At 37.2% G+C, this 22,898-nt stretch overlaps 1 protein-coding gene across 2 annotated transcripts in view; it reads left to right on the forward strand.

Annotated features, from left to right (window-relative positions):
* The window catches only part of PCCA (propionyl-CoA carboxylase subunit alpha), a 402,236-nt gene that overhangs the window by 157,840 nt on the left and 221,498 nt on the right, over positions 1–22,898 (forward strand). For both annotated transcript variants that reach the window (XM_077753890.1, XM_077753889.1), the window contains 2 exons: positions 1,237–1,331; positions 4,811–4,961. In XM_077753890.1, coding sequence (XP_077610016.1) covers positions 1,237–1,331; positions 4,811–4,961 — 246 coding nt within the window. The remainder of the gene's footprint in view (positions 1–1,236; positions 1,332–4,810; positions 4,962–22,898) is intronic.

Raw genomic sequence — 22,898 nt, forward strand, 5'->3', positions numbered from 1 at the left:
CATTTTCTCCTTTCCCACTCCCCCCCCCCCCCCCCGTCTCTGTCTCTCAAAATAAAGACATAAAAAAAATAAAAATAAATAAAATTCCAAAATTTTGACATTTCATTACTGCAGTGTTTTCCTTTGCTTGGATCATTCTTGAGATTTAGATAGGTTTTATTCCTAAAAATTAAGTTTGCATTCATATGTTAACTACTCATTTTATAGTTTGCTATATATTTGTTGTAACCATGATCTTTTTTGATTTTATATTTTCAGCAGCCATATAAAATATTAAGATGATGATATCTGCTATTTAATAATGCATAAAGAAACAAAGTGACTTACCCAGAGAAGTGAGTTAAAATTATTGGGTAATTTTAGAGTAGCTTTTACTTCTGTGAACTTAACATATGCATTCAATAATAGGTATCTACTCCTTAATCATGAAAATATATTAATCTATTCCTAAAAGCAAGCATTCTGTCCAAAAATATTAACCAAGAGCATGTTTTAGGGTTACCAGACTTAGCTGATAAGATACATGTTAAATCTGAATTTCAAATAAACAGTGATTTTTTTTTTTTTAAGTGAAGGTATGGCCTAGTGAGTATTTGGGACCTATTTTTATTAAGATTTTTGGTTGTTTCTTTAAAATTTAAATTCATCTGAGTGTCCTGTTATTTTATCTGGCAATTCCAGCTCATTTTTCAGTATTACAAATGGGAAAAATCATAATGTGTTACATGTTAACCCCAGACTTTGTATCACTTTGAATAACAAAAATAAAGCGCAGTAAAAACATCCATGTATAAGTAACAGACTACATATTGGATATAAATAAAATAGCCTTTCTTGATTAACAGATATTTAATGGTATTAAAAACAAACAGATGTCTGTAATAACAGTCATGGCTTTCCTAAAGCATCACTGATCCCTAGAATATATATTCCCCTTTGTTGATACTCCGTGCCCTTCACAAAATTTGTACAATTGATGTGATATTTTACCCAGTATGTTGGAAATGTAAAAGAAGAATTTTTTTCCTCAAGTCTTTTAAAACATTTTAGTCTTGGAGTTGTAAATAAAGTTTTCCTGTATTAACATCAACCAAAGGAGGGCATATTGGAGAAGTACATGTGTTCTGTGAGGTTTGTGTGGTAAAAACCAGTGGTTGTTGCATGGTGAAAATGGTAATTGGGCACATACTCTATAGGTATGGCTGGATAATTTTTCAAGTGCTATTACTCTGTCAGGTTTTAGGTGATAAACATGGGAATGCTTTGTGGCTCAATGAAAGAGAATGCTCAATTCAGCGAAGAAATCAGAAAGTGGTGGAGGAGGCACCCAGGTAAGAGTTTCTCTCACTGAGCATTTATAGTTGGTTGATTTTTCTTATTTCTTAACATTTCTTTCCCATTTTATTGGCAAAATTGCTTTAATAGCAATTTAGTAGATATTGTCATGGTAGATTCTGTGATGTTTATTTTTATAATTAAGAATTCACCCCTTGATCTTTCTCAGTACTTCAGTGCATGACACGTGAGAGAGTTCTTGGGAAAGAAAGGTGGGGTTTTGTTAGAGGAGAGAGTTGGGTGTATAGCTCACTGTGACTTCCACAGGCTTCTAGGTAATAGAGGCCCTGCTCGTGTTTGCAGTCACATGGAATGTCCAGGATCTTCTGTTGGTGAAAGTTTCATAAAGTTGATCCTGAAGTTTTTGAATTTATCCTGCCACAAAGAGGCTTCTGGAGCCTGATTTTTAGAAATTCCCTGATTTATCAGCACTATTTTGGGCACTTCTCCAAGCCACTTTGACATGTGTTTAGTATAGTACTTTCATGGAACTTCATTTCTAATTTGTTGCTAGGTTGGTATTTGTGTATATCCAATTTGTGTCTTAGTCCTTAAAAATCCCACTTGAATGTACGTTGTTATTTTTAATAACCAGGTGATAAGGAGTATAGCCAATTGTAACTTTGTCATAGCTGGCATGCCTTGATATATGTGTATTGTTTCTGTAAAAAGTAGTAGGTGTGAATATGAGTGGATTTTTAATCACAGGGTAATGGCAAAAAACAAATCCTACCTCAATTATATTGGTATTTAATTATTTATTTATAATGTTCATTTATTTTTGAAGGAGAGAGAGAGACAGAGCATGAGTGGGGGGCAGAGAGAGAGAGAGAGAGACAGAATTGGAAGTAGGCTCCAGGAGTCCGATGCAGGGCTCAAACCCAGGAGCTGTGAGATCATGACCTGAGCCAAAGTTGGACGCTTAACCAACTGAGCCATCCAGCCGCCCTAGGGAAAAGTCTTTTTTAAATCAAGTAACCATGTGTCCTGCTAAAATTCTAGTTGTGTGGAAGAAGGGGACAAGGATTTCTGGTAGAATAATAGTAGTGTCTGACACACTGCTTTTATAATTTGGTGCTATCTTCTTATTGCTTCCAATATAATTAACTTTTTACTTAAAACCCACTCAGGTTTTGCCTGAGGGGGGAAAAAAAACCTTTCACAGACTAGGAATCTTGAATCATATTTTTGTTTCATTTCTCTTTTTTTCTCTTGAAATGTAAATTTTTATATGAACTCATCTATTCACTTGAGAGAGAAAAAGGAAAATTTAAAGCCATAGGAACCGAAAAGAAAACAAAACCAAACAAAAAAAATGAGAACTGATCATTAATAGTGACTTGATAGTTATTTGTGTATTATTATTTGTGAAATATTAGAGTAAGTGGGGTATGTAGTTTTTAGTTTCTAGATTATGAATTTACTGCTGTGTTTTCTTTGACTGCAGTGATAAGGCTGCTTATGGCTCTGAGTATTACTAGCAGAGTTTATGACAAGAAAAAGAACAAGACCAAAAACAGGAGAAAAGTAGTTTTAGTCCATGGTCTTTGAGATTCTCCAAATGATATGATGTTAAGTTGATTGATTTTTTTTTTGGTATTAATTTTATTAGCTAGTTATGGTTGAAATGTCATCTGTGTCTATATCCATTAGATTATTGCAGAACTGTTGTTTATAATAGGTAAATAAGACTCTAATATCTAGATTCAGTGATTAATCCTAACCACTGAAAGGAAGATGTTAGGAGCTACATTTCCCACCTTTGTGAAGTGTTCTACTTCACAAGTACTCCTCCTACTCCCCTAGTCCAACATGGCTTTAGATCTAACCAGCAATTCATAACAAATAGAAATTCAGTGCGGATATTAAAATGCACTGTGAATTTGCACGCAGTTAAAACCCAGAATGTGAGAAATGAGACAGGAAAATGAGCAGATCCTTGCCTTCAAAAAGGGAAGAGATCATTACAAGTTAAAAGAACTGTAAAGATGTAAGTAAGTAAATAAATAAATGGAGTGTCTGAACCTAATTTGAATTCTTTAAAAAAATTTTTAATGTTTATTTTTGAGAGAGAAAGAGAAAGAGAGAGAGAGACAGACAATATGAGTTGGGGGAGGGGCAGAGAGAAAGGGAGACATAATCCAAAGCAGGCTCCAGGCTTTGAGCTGTCAGCACAGAGTCCAGCTCAGGGCTCAAACTCCTGAACTGTGGGATCATGACCTGAGCTGAGTCAGAAGCTTAACCAAGCCACCCAGACGACCCCCCGACTTATTTGAATTCTTATTTGTAAATATTACCTGAAAAAAATTGATGAAATAATCAGGGAAATTTCAATACTGACAGGATATTAAATAATACTAAGTTCTTGTTAATTTTTAAAGTGTGATTATGTTACATATCTTAGAGAAACAGATATGGAAGTTTCTACAGATGAAATGATATCTATGTGGGATTTGATTTACAATAAAATGTTAAGAATGGGTGGGCCTGGTAGAAAGGTAGATGTGTGGTATAGACAAAGCGAGACTGGCTGTATATTAATAAATGCTTCTTATGGGAAGTGGGTATATAGAAGTTCATTTCACTCTTCCATAATAAAAATTTTATAAAAATCCTTTAAATCTTATGCCTTCTAATAATTTTAATCCACAAATTGTAGTCTGTGTTTTATTTCTTAGAGCCTTTCTTGCATAGAAGCAAAATACGTGGAAATAAACACATGGTTTATTTGGTTTGATAATACTCTTTTTAACAGTTTATTGAAGACATTTCAGGTTTATTTGCCTGCTGGAGGGTGATTTTGGTCTTGTGAAACAAAAGTTTTGAGGATTTATTAGATGTACAGTCAGTTCTTGTTATTTGTGGTAGGTTTTATAGAGTCCCTGTGAACACTGAATTAGTGAATACTGAAGCATTGTTCCTAGGGGAAACCCAGAGTTATATTCTGTGAGCCTCTAGTTAGGTCAGTTTAATCACTACGTAACCTTGATGAAAATGTCCTGACATAACCTTGTTTTATCTGTGTTCCTGTTGAAAGACACCTTACTAAATGCACGTTGTTGATTCATTAATACTGAACTCACAGCCCCAGTTGGCAGTGCTATAACCATGCCTGAAGGAAGTTCATCTACTGCACATGTGTTCTTCTGAAGGCACTGTTCCCAATTTTAGCTTGCGAAAATTTGAATACATGTGTTAAGTTTTACTAGTTGAAAACAACTACTTGTGCTAAAACTGTTGGAAGTTGTAGTATAGTGTGGGAAGTTCAAATATTAGTTTTATAAAAACTGAAGCTGACTTATTTAAACATGTTAGGCTTAATAACACAGAAAGCATATGTTATAAACGTATATAATATAAAATCTTAAGTTGATAGAGATCATATCTGAGTAAACTCTAAGAAAATTTTTATATGGTGCATGCCCAAGACTACTTTTAAAGTTCAAAATATTGATTCATCTATCTGTATTGGCAGCATTTTCTTGGATTCTGAGACTCGAAGAGCGATGGGAGAGCAAGCCGTAGCTCTCGCCAAAGCAGTAAAGTATTCCTCGGCTGGAACTGTGGAATTCCTTGTGGACTCTAAGAAGAATTTTTATTTTTTGGAAATGAATACGAGACTCCAGGTAACTCTGTTTTTCATTCTTCACCATGACCCTCCTCACCCACCCATTTTTGTTTTCATGAAACTTAAAAGGCAACTTCATAAAGTATTAAAGATTTCATGTTTTGTGTTGGGAATGACAGATAAATAACAGGGTAATTTAATGCTCAATGTCTAGGCTTTCTGCTTTGTTACCATTAATACTCCATGTTGGAAATTCCACTTGGGTTTTTTCCCCCGAACCACTCTTGATGACCTGGATTAGTCAGGGTTCATGTGCTCTTGAGAGAACTCCTGTGGGCATGATAAACAGAAAGGGATTAAGTGCTTACAAATCTTTGGAAGGGATGGAGGAAGGAAAGGTCCCTAGAGTAACTTTCAGAAATGACTTTCAGAACTAGACCAACCAGCCTGGCTTCTAGAGGAATTGCTACCACGATGAGGTTGAGAAGTCAGGCTGCCACCCTGGAACTCTGGACATTAGGGACATACTTCCTTCTGGTTCAGTCAAGGTCTCAGATCTCAGGTGACTTCTCTTCCTTCTTCCCCTTTTTCTTTTATTTAAGCTGTAAACTAAAATACACATACAGAAAAGTACATAAAACACAAATACAAAGTTGAAAAATTACTGTAGCAAAAACCCATGGAAGCATCAAGTGGATCTCGAAGAACCAAAATGCCAGCTTCATATACCCCCTGCCTTACTTCTTCCCCTTCTAAGTATCCCTTCTCCACCCTTCGAGAGCTGGTTCCTATTCTGACAGACTCCCGACCGAATCAGCCAGGATCATGTGATATGTAACTTGTTATAACCTTGCTTCTTTTTTCAACATTACAAGATTCCACAGTGGGACTGGACTTCATTTATTATGGCAGAATTTATGGTATCTAGATGCATTTCAGACCGATCTTGTAATTATTTGTTGAGTTTGTATAAGTATTAACCTTAGCAGTTGCTGCTTAAAACTTAAGATACCTGTGTTTGAAATCACTTTTTTAGCCTGTAATTTATTGGTGTGACTATCTTTAACATTTTTTTTTAATGTTTTATTTATTTCTGAGAGAGAGACAGACAGCTTGAGCAGGGGAGGGTCAGAGAGAGATGGGGAGATATAGAATCTGAAACAGGCTCCAGGCTCTGAGCTAGCTGTCAGCACAGAGCCTGATACGGGGCTTGAGCCCACAGACCGTGAGATCATGAGCTGAGCCGAAGTCAGACGCTTAACCGACTGAGCCACCCAGGCGTGCCTGGTGTGACTATCTTTAAGAGTGACAGAATTTTGCGTATTGGAGATTAATTTGATTTTGATTAAAAATAATGTCTTTGTAACAAAGTATGTCTAATTAGATAATTAGCTGGGAAATCATGTTTTTGATTAAAATGGAGACTTTTTATGTCATGATGGGAATACTAGCTTGTAATATGATTTCTGAAGACAATTTAAACTGACTGTAAGACATTTGTATTTTATTCGAGATGCAGGAGCTACTAGATTGTTTAGTTAGAGCACTTACCAGAATTGACAAAATTAATAGCTAGTGTTGTCTTTAGGACAGTTTATTACTGTGTGTGTGTGTGTGTGTGTGTGTGTGTGTGTGTGTTTCTGGCTCATTTATCTCAACCCATTAGTTTTTCCAAGTTTGTCCCATGGTTGTTTTTGGTATAAGACCTCTGAAAGTTGATATTATATTAAATAATGGTATCCAATCTGTCAAGGTCATTAACTACTTATGTTTACACTTCATGTCTTAGATAGCTAGTCACCAAGTTCTGTTCTCTACTTCCAGAAAAGATTATAAATGAATTTAAAGAAAAAATTAATTTTGTGACAACTTTCATCTTCTTATATCTGATAGTACCTATTTTTATGCTATTTATTATCACTCTTTCATCCATTTGTGTCTCCTGTTTAGTGTTTTATTTATTTTTACAGTGCATTTACTTCCAGTGACTATAATCCTGTCACTTAGCAGATAAATTAATTTTGATTTTCTAGATGCATCTGTGTGATAGGAGATTTCTTGGTGGAGGCTGTAACTGAATGGAAACATGAAAAAAGAACCTTGAGTTTCATCCTATTCAGAAAGCCATTCTTACATATTTCAGACTTCTTTCTGATATCTAAACAATTCAGATGTTCTTTTAATAGATTTTTCTTTCAAATGTCTTTACTGACCTTAAATTATAATACTTAAGGCACATTCACCAAATTCTTTATCTTCTGAGGTACATGTTATCTCTAATTAGTGTTTCATATTGAGCCCGGAGGGCTATAATTTTCTGTGTTGTTTTTTCTTTTTTCCTTCCTTGAAATATCTTGATTGGACTATCACCTTTTCCAGTGTCAGAAGTTAACATGTTTTTTTTCTGGTTAACAGAAATGTGAGTAGCATCACATAGCTTGATTTTTTTTTTTAAGAGCAAAATTTGAAATATAAGTACAGTTTCTCCTTAAAGAGGGGTGACACTGAGAAAGTCACCAGTTTTGGTGCATAAATGCTTGGTTCAGTTGACTGGTTTTGTTCCCAGTCTGGTCAGAATTTATGGATCAGAATTATCTATGCTGTCCTTGTATATGTTTGGTTGTTTTCAAAGTCATTGGTTTTCTGTTGCTTAATGAAACATTCAAATTCATCTGCATTACAGGTTCCTTTTCTCTGTGTCCTCTATCTTCCCTCGGAGTCCTCTGTGCTGCCAGCGTCATTCTTGATGTACTAGTTAGGAGAGAGTTCTTTCCTCCCCAAGTATGCTATTCAGTGTGACCTCCATGTGCCTTTATGTCATTCCTTTTGCTTCACATGGTCTCATGTCCTGTAGTAGAAGCTCACATATATGTCCACTTACACATACATACCTGTCTATATGTTTCCTTCTCTCCTTGTGGAAGATAGAGAAATAGTCTACCAAAAAATTTTAATTTTGTTAAAATGCCATTTTAATTATCAAAATTATATGTAATTATGCTTGAGTAGTTTTAGTTTCTCCTCTTAATGATAAAACTAAGAATTGGCAATATTTGGTTAAAAAAATTCCAAATGGTTCAAAAGAGTATCCGTTGGAAAAGTAACTAGCCATACCATGTTTTTATCAAAACCATTTGATTCTCCTCTGGAGGCGTCCTCTGTTTTACTTAACAGTGCATCTTTGGTAGTATTTCATACCTAACTTAAAGCATTATTGTCTTCATTTTTATGATTTTTAATATTCAGTTGTTGACATACAGTCATAGAATATTTCACCAGCTTTCTGTTGGCAATTTTTCCAGTATTTTGCTATCACAAATATTGCGATTATGAATGACCCTGTACATCATTATTTTGCATATGTGGAAGTAGAATTGCTGGGGAAATATGAGGTTTAATAATTTAGTTAAGTATTATCAGTGTCCTTTACAGGAGAGCTTGTCTCTTTATTCCCTATCCAAAAGGATCTTTGACTTTCTGTCTTTGTCTAATAGGGAAAAATAGTATCTTGTTTTCGTTTACTTTCTTATGAGTGAGGTTGAATTTTTGTTCATAGACTGATTCACATTCCCTTTTCTTTGAATTGACTGTTGGATCCTTTGCCTTTTGTTATTGTAGGTGGTGTCCTTTATTTTTTTAGTCAATTAGGCATTTGTGATATTAGGAGGAAGCAATGCTTCATGAATATCTTTTACATTTCTATAGAGTGAGGGGTTGCTTTTTTTTTAAGTTTATTTATTTATTATGAAAGAAAAGGAGAGAAAGAGAGGGAGAGAGGGAATCCTAAGTAGGCTCCTCATTGTCAACATAGAGCCAAATGCCGGGCTCACACCCACGAACTGGGAGATCATGACCTGAGCCAAGACCAAGAGTAAGACGCTCAACTGACTGAGCCCCCCAGGAGTCCCCTGGAGTGAGGGCTTTCTAACCAAAGACCTTTGGTGCCTGGATTGAAAGATAGCAGCTTTAAGACAGAGAGAGCTGGAGAGATTATTTTTCTTCAGAGCCATTTGAATTTCCCATCCCTCAGAAACATTGGTGTACATTCAAGAGCCAGGTTTGCTCGCTCTCCTCAGAGTTGAGGAAGAACAGATACAGCAGCAACTCTTACATAAGCTTTGAGGTTAATAGTTTTGGGTTCCTCTCCTGTGCGCCTTACCCTTCTGCATGCACAGGGAAATCAGGCCTTTATCACATTGCCTTATATGGAATTGAGAAGTGGGGAATAGTGCTAACACGTTCTATGAGTAAATAATTGGTTTCTTCTCCCATCTACAAACCATTTGTTTCTTGGCAAGATTACCATATAAATGTAGATTAAAAAACCAAACCAAACCAGTTGTGATTTGTTATTTTTCCTTCTTTACCTGTTACCTCTTTGACTTGGTATATTGTTTTTTCTCCCTATGTAGATTTCTTTTTTGTTTTCAATCTTACAGTTGAGTTTTAAATCTCTTATTTTTTGGTGTTATAACATACTCAGACTTTTCCTACTCATTCATAATTTAAGTATTTTCCTTCCATGTTTTCTTTTAGTACTTATTTCGTCTTTCCTGGTGAAATTTTCACTCCATCTAGAATTTATTTTATTTTATTTATTTATTTTTACAATTGCTACCTGACTGTCACAACCATCATTGAATAATTTTTCTTTTATATAGTAGTTAGAAGTCACCTTAATTATATCATGAATTCTCATGTATGCAGATCTGTTTACTTGACTGTTTGCTTTTTTTAACCTTTCTGTTTAATCATGTGCTAGCACCGCACGGTTTGAGATGTTACATCTCTGTATGATAACACAATATACAGTAAGACTCTTCCTTCCTCATTACTCTTATTTTTTCATCAGATGTTTTAGAATTAGCTTATTTCATTTATATTTAACCAAAGAAAAAGATTAAAATGATGAAATAGTTGAACTATTAGATAAATGTATCTAATTTTCCAGAGATATTAATTCCTTAAAAGATGTTCTTAATAAGAAAAATGGTTATTAAAACCATTTATGTTTTTGTCATATTTCTTCATACTTTAATTTGAAAGAATATATTGTTTCCCTTTTACAAAAATGAATGGAAATTGGCATATTTATACTTAATTCTACTGTCTTTTCCCCCTAACTCTTCATTTTTGCTATTTTTATTGTTAGTGTTATATTACTGTAACATTTCTTTAGGCAGGACTCCCCTAGTGTCTTCCCTTTTTGTTTAAAAAAAATTTTTTTAATGTTTTATTTATTTTTGAGGGGGGGAGGGGGGGAAAGAGAGAGAGAGAGTGAGAGAGAGCGAGCGTGAGCAGGAGAGGGGCAGAAAGAGGGAGACACAGAATCTGAAGACAGTCTCCAGGGTCTGAGCTAGCTGTCAGCACAGAGCCTGACGCGAGGTTTGAACCCACAAACCGTGAGATCATGGCCTGAGCCGAAGTCGGACACCTAACTGAATGAGCCACCCAGGCGCCTGTGTCTTCCCTTTTTGTATTTTAACCTGTTCCTATGGTCACCAGCCTCATCTTTCCATAGTCTCGTGATTAATCAGTGCTTCGTTTTGATTCATCTTATGGTTATGTGTTCTTCTTTCTTTTTAAAATCAAGAACTTATTATTATTATTTTTAAAAATATTTTTATTTATTTCTAGGAGAGAGAGAGAGACAGCGTGAGCAGGGGAGGGTCAGAGAGAGAGGGAGTCACAGACTCTGAAACAGACTCCAGGCTCTGAGCTGGCAGTCAGCACAGAGCCCGCCACGGGGCTCGAACCCACGAACCGCGAGATCATGACCTAAGCGAAAGTCGGACGCTCAACCGACTAAGCCACCCAGGTGCCCCTCAAGAACTTATTTTTGAGAGGTATCCATGTTCCTGTATTTTCTGGGTTCTTAGATGGGTGATAAGGTTGTCTTTATAACTGAACAATTTTCTTTCATCTGGGTATAAAATTGTGGGCTTTCAAACAGGTGAATTAATACGTTACTGGACTTTTGGCCCAATACCAACCCTTGAGTAATTACCAAAATTTGAACAGGAAAGGAAATAGAAGAAGGAGAGATGAGAAATCATTTGGAAGAGGGAAAGCTCTTTGAGCTGATATGTGTGGGGAACTACAGACGTGGGCAGGGAACAGCCCGTGCCGCTAGGGAGAGAAGAGCAGGAGGAAAGCTCTTGCTTGTCCTCTGCTTTTCTTTAGGGACAGTTATTGCCTCTCCCTCACAGGGGAGCTTAGTAGTGATGGCTCTGACCAATTGGAATTAATTTAGCAGATTATTTTAATATTTTAAATATCTTTTTAGTTGCTACATGTACACAGGTCTTTCATTCTCCATTTCCCTCTGCCAGCTTCCCACTTCGCCACACCCTCTGCACAAATGCATACTTCCCATCTTTCTCCTACCACTGTGTCAGGATTTGGGTTAGCTCAGTGTTCGGGGTTTTATTATGACCACAGTGTGAACACTATTCACAGCAGTCTGTTGTCACCTAAGATTACTTTCACTTTCTTGCACCAGTTTTTCTCTCCTGTTAAAAATTGTCTTTGTTTGCTTAGTTTTCTGTGTGCCTATCACTAATTTATCCAAAAATGTGTCCTGTGTTTGAGTATATGCAAGCACATTGAGTTTTCTGTCAGTTTCACTTTTTGGGACAAATATTTGGTTCCTTTTGACTTACTGTAGTCTGGACTGGTTGCACCCTACATTTGCATTTTGTCTTTTTAGCTGAGATTTCCATGCTTTGTCCTGAAGATTCCTTATAGGTCTCTTTTTTGGATCTCTTTTCTCCTGGGTTTTTGTCGTAAATATTGTTGGTTTATTCCCTTTTTTCCTGGAACATGTCTTTAAGTAGCTTCCTAAATTATATGAGAATTATATAAGGAGCTAACTATATGAGAATTTTCATAAGGGCAGATGACTCTGTATTAAAGTATAGGGGAGGGGGGAACCCAATAATTTTTATTGTGGCATAACTTGTATATCATAACATTCATCCATTTTAAGTACATAAACTCAATAGAGTGAATGTTTGTATCCTCCAAAATTCATATGTGAAAACATAACTCCCAAGGTGATGGTATTTGGAGGTGAGGCTTTTGGGAGATGATTAGGTTATGAGGGTGGAGGCCTCACGAATGGAATTTGTGACCTCATAAAAGAGACCCTAGAGAGCAACCTTCCCCCATCTGTCATGTGAGGACACAGTGAGAAGACTGCCATCTATGAGCTGGGAAGTGACTCTCACCAGATATTGAATCGGCTGGCACCTTGATTATGGACTTCCCAGCCTCAGAACTGTGAAAAATAAATTTCTGTTTTTTATAAGCCGCCCAGTCCATGTTATTCTGTTATAGCAACCCAAATGGACCTAGATATGCGATTTCTAGGTATTTTCTCCCAGCCTGTGGCTTGTCTTTCTATTTTCTTAATGGTGCCTTTTGAAACATAAGTTTTTTACCTATAAAACCCAATTTGCCATTTTTTTTTTCTCATTTATAGACTGTGCTTCTGGTGTTGTATCTAGAAATTCTTTGTCTAACCTGAACCTGAGGTCACAAAGACTTTCTTCTGTGTTTTTTTCTAGAATTTTGAGTATATAATTATGGTTTGAAATTAACTTTCTCCTAGCATCTTGAAGGCCTTTTTCAGCTATCTTTTAGTTTTGACTTTTGATACTGAGATGAATTCTGATACTTGACCATTTGTTTAAAATTTTTTTCTCCCTCTGGAAATTTGCAAGATCTTACCTTTATCTCTAGTTGTGGCCAAAACTGTTAGTTGTCTACCAATTACTACTAATAAGGAAAAGTAGCTTTTATGTTTTATTAGCATTATGGATTCTTTTGATACTTTTGCTTTACTGTCTATAATAACTTTTAATTAGACATAATGATTTTCCTTTTGGTGTTTTACTGGATTTTGTAAGCTAATATAATGATTCTGAATTTTTACTTTTTTAAATACCATCTTTACCAGATTTGAATAATAAAATTATATGTATTATTTGAAACTGTGAGAATATTGTATAGGTAATGATTGGCATTATCTGTTCCTTAAATATTAAAAACTCAGATGTGAATCCATTTGTATTGGTATCTTTCTCAACTTTAAACAAATTCAAACAACTTTCTAATTCCTTCTGTGGTAGACTTTCAATTCCTTATGAGGTAATATGATCTATTCAGAATCAAGATTATTGAAGGTTAATGATTTATTCATATTCCTGTAGATTTTTAAAAATAACTTTTAAGTGTATTTATTTATTTTGTGTGTGACAGAGAACATGAGCAGGGGAGAGGTAGAGAGAAAGGGAAACAGAGAATCTCTCAACAGAGAGCCTGATGTGGAGTTCGAACTCATGAACCATGAGATCATGACCTGAGCTGAAGTTGGACGCTTAACTGACTGAGCCACTCAGGCACCCCGGTTTCTTGTTTTTATTGGATTTATTTGATTTAGAAAGAGATACATAGAATTTCTCATCATAATTAAAAAAAGAATAGGGACGCCTGGGTGGCTCAGTTGGTTAAGTATTTGGCTCTTGACTTTGGCTCAAGTCACGATCTCCTGGTTTATGGGATTGGGCCCTGTGTTGGGTTGTATGCTGACAGTGTTGAGCCTGCTTGGGATTCTCCCTCCCCCTCTCTCTGCCCCTCCCCACCCCCACCTTCTCTCTCAAAAATAAATAAGTAAATAAATAAGTGAATAAAAATAGATTTTGTCTTTTAGGGCAGTTTTAGGTTTACAGAAAAATGAGCAGTAAGTACAAAGACTTCCCATATACCCTTTTACCCAGCCACCCTTAGTTCCCCTGTTATTAATGTTTTGTATTAGTATGGTATATTCATTACAGTTGATGAACCAGTGTTGACATATTATTATTAAGCAATAGTTTACATTAGGATTCATTCTTGCTGTTGTACATCCAGTGGGTTTTGACGAATGTTTGACATGTATCCACCATTACAGTGTCGTGCAGAGTAGATTCACTTCTCTAAAAATTCTTGCATTCAAGACCTCCTTGCATTTCCTTCTTTGGCTCTTTCCCTCTTTCTTATTTCTTTCCTCCCCGCCCTACCCCCTCCCACCCTGTCCATTCTTCCTTCTTTTTCTTCCTCCCTTCATGTGTCATTTTTCTGTCTCTTTTATGCACAGTAATTGTCAAACATACAGAAGTCCTAAGAGTAGCAAGAGTAGTGTGGTAAAGTCCCATGACTCTATAACTTAGCTTCGTGTTTACTTTGCCGGTATTGTTTTATGTGAACCTGGCTTTTGCCCCTTTTAGCTGGAGTATTTTAACAAAAATCTCAGGCATTCTGTAAGTTCATCTGTTACTACTTCAGCGTACATCTGTATTCATTCTACAAGTTTTCCTTGCATTTTAGATAATGTTTACTTTGCATATTTATCTGTAAAATAATTTGGTAGGTATGTGTTTATGACCATTCTACATGCATTGTGTACCTTGTATCATCACATCATATCTTTGTCTTGTTTAAAGGGTTTAATTTTAAATTCTGTGTTGACTCCTATCATATTGCATCTCCTGATTCTTTGTTTTATTTGTTCTTTTACTTCATAGTCTTCTTTATTGCTTGTTTTGTGTGTGTGTGTGTGTGTGTGTGTGTGTGTGTGTGTGTGTAAATTTAAAAAAGAAAAAACTCGTCTAGGGTGCCTGGGTAGCTCGGTTGGGTAAGCGTAGTACTTTGGCTCAGGTAATGATCTCACGGTTTGTGGGTTTGTGTCATGCATCTGGCTCTTTAATGTGGCATGGACCCTGCTTTGCATCCTTTGTCTTTCTCTCTCTCTCTCTCTCTCTCTCCTCTCTCTCTCTCTGCCTGTCCCCCACTCACACACTCTCTCTCTCTCTCTCAAAAGTAAACATTTAAAAACAAGAACACTAATCTGGTGCTCTTTCTTTTAGTATGAAAATCTGATCCTTCTAATTTTAAATACTAGATTTTATCTCCTCTATGTTTATATTTCAAAATTACCTTTATTTCTGTCCCCCCAACCCCCCTTTTTTTTTTTTTTTTAATTTTTTTTTTTTATTTATTTCTAGGAGAGAGAGAGAGACAGCGTGCGCAGGGGAGGGTCAGAGAGAGAGGGAGTCACAGACTGAAACAGGCTCCAGGCTCTGAGCTGGCAGTCAGCACAGAGCCCGACGCGGGGCTCGAACCCACGAACCGCGAGATCATGACCTAAGCGAAAGTCGGACGCTTAACCGACTAAGCCACCCAGGCGCCCCCACCCAACCCCCTTTTTAATGTGTTGCCTGAATTAATTTGGTAATTTTTCCTGTTGTTTCCCATTGGTAAGTTGGAAAAATCTCTTATCATTTAACATTTTATTTATGTTCACCTTCCTCTTCATACACTTTCTCCATTAATAATACTTATAAAGATGAAATCACGAATTCCTCCACCTTTGCAACACTGAAGATTCTCTGAGATAATCTCATACTTCTAAGCTGTTTCTGGTTTTCTCTTACAGTTGATCTCTTCTGTTTCCAGACTTGCTTTTAGCTTCTGTATGCACAGCGTTTTCATTTCTATAGCATTTTTGTCTTTCCCTTTTTTGAGATTTCTGCCCTATCTCATTGGTTTCACTCAAACAGTTTTTCATGAAGTTTCTTCAGTTGGAATATATGGATGCTGTCCTCAGAAATGCCACATCCTCCACCTGGTTGGCTCAGTCTGTTAAGCATCTGACTTTGGCTCAGATTGTAATCTTGCAGTTTGTGAGTTCGAGCCCTGCCTCGGGTCCTGTGCTGACAGCTCGAGCCTGGAGCCTGCTTCAGTTTCTGTGTCTCCCTGTGTCTACCACGCTTGCGTGCCCATGCTCGCTTGCTCTCTCTCTCTCTCTCTCAAAAGTAAATAAACATTAAAAAATAAAAGAAGAAATGCCACATCCTCAAATATATTTCTTTAGCCTGAAGGAGAATGGTATTTTGAGTATAGGATTCTCATGTTTTTGCTCTTGTCTTTCAGTAGTTGATACACTGATACACAGTTGATACACTGTGTCCTGGCTTCTAATGTTAAGTCTGAGATCATTCTGATTGTTCTCCATTATATGTAATATATTCTTGCTCTCTGAAAGGTGGCCCGGTTTCCTCTTAATAATTGGAACTGAGGGATTTTTTTTTTTGTCTCCACCAGGACATGCTTAGGCGTGTATTCATGTTCTTAAACTCTGCCTTTTAATTTTCTTTGAAGTGTACAGATTTAAGTGTTTCTTCATTTCAGAGAAAGTTTCTTCTTGTTAACTACTTCCTTTTCTTATCTGTTAGTTTTCTCCTTCAGGAGCTCCTGTTATTGTGGGTTAGGTATACTGGATAAGCTCTCTGAAGCTTGTGTCTTTTTGCACATGATTACTTTTATTTTTTATTTGTGTTCTGTTTTTTCTTCTTTTTTTAATGTTTGTTTATTTTAGAGAGAGAGAAAGAGCATGAGCTGGGGAAGGGCAGAGAGAGATGAAGACCCAGAATCCGAAGCAGGCTCCAGGCTCTGAGCTGTTAGCATAGAGCCCGACCTGGGGCTCAAACTCATGAGCCGTGATAACGTGACCTGAGCCAAAATTGGATGCTTAACTGACTGAGTCACCCAAGCACCCCTGTGTTCTGTTATTTGATACTTGTTCATGTTGCTCTTCCAGGCTCCTAATTTGAGTTCTAATGGCTATGTCTTTTCCTTAAAGTAGTCAATTAAATCGGGTAATTGGGAAATTGTGTTATTTTATCCCAGAAAGTCCCCTTGAGAATGGGGGTATGTGTGCATGTATTACTACCCTTGAAGTTTCTCAATTCCCCTTTGCTTTTTGGTAGGTTTCTTCCCCCCTGTTCCTCAGCTGCTCTGTTTCACTAGTGTCTGTAGTCATGATTCTGAATGATTGCCCTGTCCCTGGTGGGTAAGCTGCCTGCTGTGGCTTTATTGTAGTTGATTTGGGTTCAGTACTGAGTTGGGTTTGCTGTACTATTCACAGTGGCAGCAGTCCTTCAGGGGCTGCAGAACAGCCACATCCTCCTGAGGTCAGGAAGAACGTGTGTCTCTTCACCTTTTCTTTGTCTCAAGGACAGAATCCAGCTCATATTCATGGACTGCTCAGACTTGTTAGGAAAGTGATCAGGCGCTCTCCCGGAGCCTTTAGTGACGATGTTTTCCGGCTGCATAGATCTCTGCAGGCCAAGCTGTCTCCCTGACCTCTTCTTTCACATCTTTACCTGGCGATCTCTGAAGCTGGCCTCCAGGCTTCCCCCGGCTCACGGGACACCAGAGCCACTTGCTCTCCATCACTGTTTGCAGCATCCTGGACTGCTTACTGACTCAGGGCTGGGGGTTGGGGAGGGGGGAGGAGTGGAATAGAGACCCTGGGATGTGGAGGGGAGAGGTGCTGGTTTGGCCATCTTCCAAAGCAGAGGTATTTAACCAGGGTTACCTGGATGTCGTTAAAGTGCTTTGGAGGAATCTGTGGACCCTCTGGAAACAGATACATGTTTTTCTAGAGAGAAATTTAGTGAGGTTCCAGACCCTGAAATGGTTCAGAACAACTATAGCTGACTAATGGTCAAGTCGTTTAGTCATTGTTTTCGTTAGTTGCAAACATCCACAATTCTGACTTAGTGCAAGTAAATCCTAGCCCTACTCCTTCCTGGTTGTAGGACAGTGAGGAAGTTCCCTAACTTCTCCCTGCTTCATTGCCTGCATCTATGAAGGGACAGTAACTGTAGCACGTGCTTTATAGGATTGTGGGCATTAAATGAGTTAATGCATTTAAAATGCTCAGAAAAGTGCCCTATTTAGACACTTATTCTTCCTGAGAATCTCACCATGACATTCTGGATAACATGTTTACTGTCACTTCGTCATTATTAGGAAAGCTTGTCAGTAGTTATTTTTTTTTCAAATGGCAAACTGAGCCACAAATTAATAACTTTTCAAATTATTCTTTTGGGGGCGCCTGGGAGGCTCAGTTGGTTAAGCATCTGACTTTGGCTCAGGTCATGATCTTGCAGTTCGTGGGTTCGAGACCTGTGTTGGGCTCTGTGCTGACAGGCAGCTCAGAGCATGTAGCCTGTTTCAGATTCTGTGTCTCCCTCAATCTCTGTCCCTCCCCTCTTCACCCTCTCTCTCTCTCTCTCTCTCTCTCAGAAATAAATAAAAAAAAATTCAAAAAATTATTCTTTTGTCAGTTAACTGCAGAAACATTGTTGCAAATGAACAATTATACTTGCAATAAACCACTTCAAAAAACCTCTTTTTATCATAATGGTGTTTGCGAAAGAGATTAGAAGAAAAGGAAATGGAAATCTAAAAATGAAGGTGATGGATAAAAATGCTTGTTACAGTCATAAGTTATTTTTGCTTAGACCTTCTTGCTAGAAGATTGTTAGGACCCTGAATATACCTTTCCAAATTTGTGTGTGTGTGTGTCTGTCTGTGTGTGTGTGTGTGTGTGTGTGTGTGTGTGTAATTGCTAATTTCCAAATACTGGTTATTTTTAGATTTTAGTTCTTTGGAAAAACAGCCTTTATGTAGTCTATAAAGATTCTAAGAGTTGGAACAGTCTCAAGTAGAAAGGAATAATATCTTATAGTAGTGAACGCCCAGGCATGCTCAGCTGGCTATTCTGTATCCTTAAGAACAGAGTGCTGAATTGTCCCACTTTTGTTAGATTAAAAATCTAATATATAATGTGGTAATTATATATGATTGTTACAGTGAAATCAGAATCTACTTTGGCAATGAGATGGAAGAGAAAGTATAATGGAATTGTTGAAATTCTATGGAGACCAGACACCCCCACCTCCCATCAAATAATTCTGTACCATGTGATATCTTTATATTCCAGAAGGATTTTAGAAACTCTAAACTGATTTTTACTCTTTGCTATTTCGCTATTTCACTTAATTAAAAATGAAGAATTATTGCAACCCAAATTCTGGTTTCTAAGAATTGACTATATCTGAACAAATACCATAATCTAATTTCAGAGTAGTTTTGGATTTTAAAAATATTAAGGATTGTCCATACTAAAAGAGTTCGGTCTGCTTTAGAGTGTTGATTGAAAGAGTAATTGATAGAATTGGGAGGATTTACAGGGAAAGTGGATTTGTGGCTCATTTGTAAAACTGCATTCTTTCCAGAAGGGACATTTTAGATATGAGCAGAAGTTGACCTTTTTGATTATTTTTAAAGTCAGGCCAAGACACAAATTGGCTTAGAGTAAGCCAGACCTGGAGTGTTCTGGAATATTTGAAGCCAGTCTCATACGAAAGTGAGAATACATTGTAGGCTATGCTTGTTCTTTCCTTTATAGTTATTGAGTCTTAGAGAGTTGAAGGAAAGAAGTTTTTATTACACAGATGTGTATAGGTAAACTGGTCATTTGCCTTCACTTAGTTTTCCGTTTGAAAGCATCTTGTAAACTGTTTTGGTGTCTTTGAGTTCTGGACTCTTACCTAGATTTTAATTTTTCAAATTTGTTTCTGTGTTAGTTTCCTAGCACTCCTGTAACAGCGTACCACAGACAGGGTAGCCTGACCAGCAGAAATTTATTTTCTCACAGTTCTGGCTAGAAGTCTAAAATGAAGATGTTCACAGTGTTGGTTTCTTCTGGAGGCCTCTCTCTGTGACCTGCAGATGGCCATCTTCTCCCTGTGTCTTCACATGGTCTGTCTTCTGTGCTGTGTGTTGTCTGTGTCTTAATCTCTTCTTTTAAGGACATTAGTCTCGTTGGATTAAAGCCCACCCTAATGACCTCATTTTAAGTTAATTGCCTCTTTAAAGACGCTGTCTCCAAATACAGTCATATTCTGAGGTGCTGGGGTCAGGGCTTAAACATATGAAATGGGGGGAGGGGGGTACACAGTTCAGCCCATAACATAAAGCTCTTATCCTTTCTTCATCTGATTATTTGTGTTGGGAAGCTTGGAGAAGCTCTATAATAGAATCTCTTCAGTTTTCACTGCTACACTTGAATATAGCCATTATTTTCAAGGTGAGTTTACAGGAATCCTGTATTGGGGCCTATTTCCCAATGTGCTTTTTATCTTTGAGTCCTGTGGATCAAAATCTAATAACTTTAGATCTTTATTTTGAAATCCTGTATTCTCAGGAGGTAGGGCTTCAGAATTTTAATAGATGTATGCTAGATTCTGTTCTGGACAAAGAAGCTCTCTGAACAGAAAGAGCAGAACCCAAAATAATGGCATCCGTTACCCTTTCAGGCTGGAATAACAACAAACCGAACAGGGACCTCTGATGCCAAATACCATTATGAAACTCAATTTTATATAACAGGGCAATTTACTTATAACTCAACAGGTAGTTATACCTACACTGCTCTGTTGAGTTGAATCGAACAGGTTCTGCTTACCAAAGAGAGCTTTCCCAAACTAAGTCTTGTAACATTTGTCAGGTTAGATTTGATGTCTTTATTTATTTTTTATTATTTGATGTTTGTTTACATTTGAGAGAGAGAGAGAGAAAGAAACAGACAGACAGATCAGTGTGTGAGCAGGGGAGGGGCAGAGAGAGCTGGAGACAGAATCTGAAGTAGGCTCCAGGCTCTGAGCTGTCAGCACAGAGCCTGATACAGGGCCCGAACCCATGAGCTGCAAGCCTGTGACCTGAGCCTAAGTTGGGTGCTTAACTCATGGAGCCACCCAGGTGCCCCAAGACTTGATGTATTTAATAAAGATGTTACCTAAAATTACATTAATTTAAAATAACATTATTTGAATATTATTCTTTTTTTACATTTTTATTTTTTTAACATTAAAAAAATGTTTTTTCTTTTCTTGAGGGAGAGAGAGAGACAGCTCACAAGCAGAGGAGGGGCAGAGAAAGAGACAGACACTGAATCCGAAGCAGGCTCCAGGCTCTGAGCTGTCAGTGCAGAGCTCAACATGGGGCTCAAAGTCACAGATTGTGAGATTGTGGCCTGAGCCTAAGTCGGACACTTAACTGAATGAGCCACTCAGGCACCCCTGATTATTAGATATTCTTAATGTTCATTCACCAAATACCTCTTCTTTGTAACTCATATGCCTTCTCTGTAAAATGAGAGTGGAGTATTAAGGAACAAGTTCATGCATATGGTGGGATTTGGTGAATTTCAGTGCCATGAAGATGTTAGTTAGGTATATTGATTGGGTCATCTTCCTTTGGGGACAGCTTCTACTTTGACTAGGCAATTGGATCACCATTTACCATTGACAATTACAACCAAATACTCCTTCATTTAAGGAACTTTGAATACTTTTCATCACCCTCCTTCTATCTCATGGCCAGGTAAACACTTTGTTCTAACTTCTCTCCATACTTTTTGTGACTTTTTTCTCTATTCAACTTCTCTCAGTGTTAATTTTCATTTGAGGTTAACCTAAATGTATAATTAGAATTGCCTGAATTTTGTTCTTCTTGAGGAAAACTGGCCTGTTAACCTAGTTACCTATTCTTTAAATCTTAGGAATTATTAGGTAAGTTACACAAAATATTTGAAAGTTTAAGTCAGAGAAAACCTGTTGAACAAATTATCTGCTGTTGATAATTTAAAATGGTAGATTTTGATTAAAGAGAAAATGTTGACTAAATCAGATGCCTTTATTATTATCATTATTTTTTAATGTTTATTTATTTGAGAGAGAACATGAGCAGTGGAAAGGCAGAGAGAGAGAGAGAGAAGGAGAGAGAGAGAGGAACAATCCCAAACAGCACAGAGCCTGAGATGAGTCTCGAACCCACCAATAATGAGGTCATGACCTGAGCTGAAATCAAGAGTTGGATGCTGAATTGACTGAGCCACCCAAAATATCTTTATGTTTGATTGAAGATAAAATGTTGGTCAAATCAGATATCTTTATTTTAATAATATTACATAAAAACAAACTTTAGTGATGTTGCTTTAATTTCTATTAAGTTTTATGTGAAATTCTTTCAGATGTACAGAAAAATTGCAAAATGTTATAAAGATGTTTGAACACCTTTGACTAGCATTTACATTTGCTTTATCCTTTTATCTATATGTATCTATATCTGTCTTCTTTCCCTGAAACATATAAGAGTATATTGCAGGCTTGGTGTTCCTTTTCTCCTAAATATGTCATTATTTCCTAAAAATAAGTAGATGATTCTTTCTCTTTTTCCTCCTCCTCCTCCTCCTTCTCCCCCTCCTCGTCCTCTTCCCTCCCCTTCTTCTTTTTAATAGAGAGAGTATAAGTGATCAGGGGAGGGGGGCAGGAGAGAGAGAGAGAGAATGAGAGAGAGAGAGAGAGAGTCAGTCAGTCTTATGCATGCTCAGCTCAGAGTCCCTGGATCATGACCTGAGCCAAAATCAAGAGTCAGATGCTCAACCAACTGAGCCACCCAGGCTACCCCCCAAAACTATTTTACATCACCACAATGCCATTGTAAAAAATCAGGATATTAATATCTACATGCTGTGTTGTATTCTCCAATCTCCAGATCATACTCTGATTTCACCGGTTGTTCCACTAAAGTCTTTCAGAGTAAAATAACACACTTTCTGGACCCTACATTACACTTACTTGTCTTACCTCTTTTCTTCCATCTAGAACAGTTTGTTAGTCTTTTTCTTCTTTCAACTATGATCTTTACATTTTTTCATGAGCACAGGCTCTTTATTTTCTAAAACATCCCTCATGTTGCATCTGTCTGTTTTCTGATGATGATACTGAGGCACTGCATTTTGGCAAGTTTACTGCAGAAAATGTGTTGTCCTCCTCTGGCCACCACATAGGAGACCTGCGAGGTCTCTTTCTCCCATTACTGCTGAGGTTGGCTTGGTTAAGTGATGTGTCTTGCATTTCTTTACTGTAGAGTTTCCACTTTTCCCTTCGTCATCAATAAGATGTTTTATTGGGAGTTACTTTGGGACTGGAATGTTTTCCTTATACTTTTGCTTACTAGTTTCAGATACTTCCTGGTTTGTATTTAATGAGGAATGAGGTTAAAGATTGTGGTGGCAGACCCAATGCCAGAAAGATAG

The sequence above is a fragment of the Crocuta crocuta genome, unplaced genomic scaffold (genome assembly GCF_008692635.1).
Source record: "Crocuta crocuta isolate KB4526 unplaced genomic scaffold, BGI_CrCroc_1.0 scaffold31, whole genome shotgun sequence".
Lineage (NCBI taxonomy): Eukaryota > Metazoa > Chordata > Mammalia > Carnivora > Hyaenidae > Crocuta > Crocuta crocuta.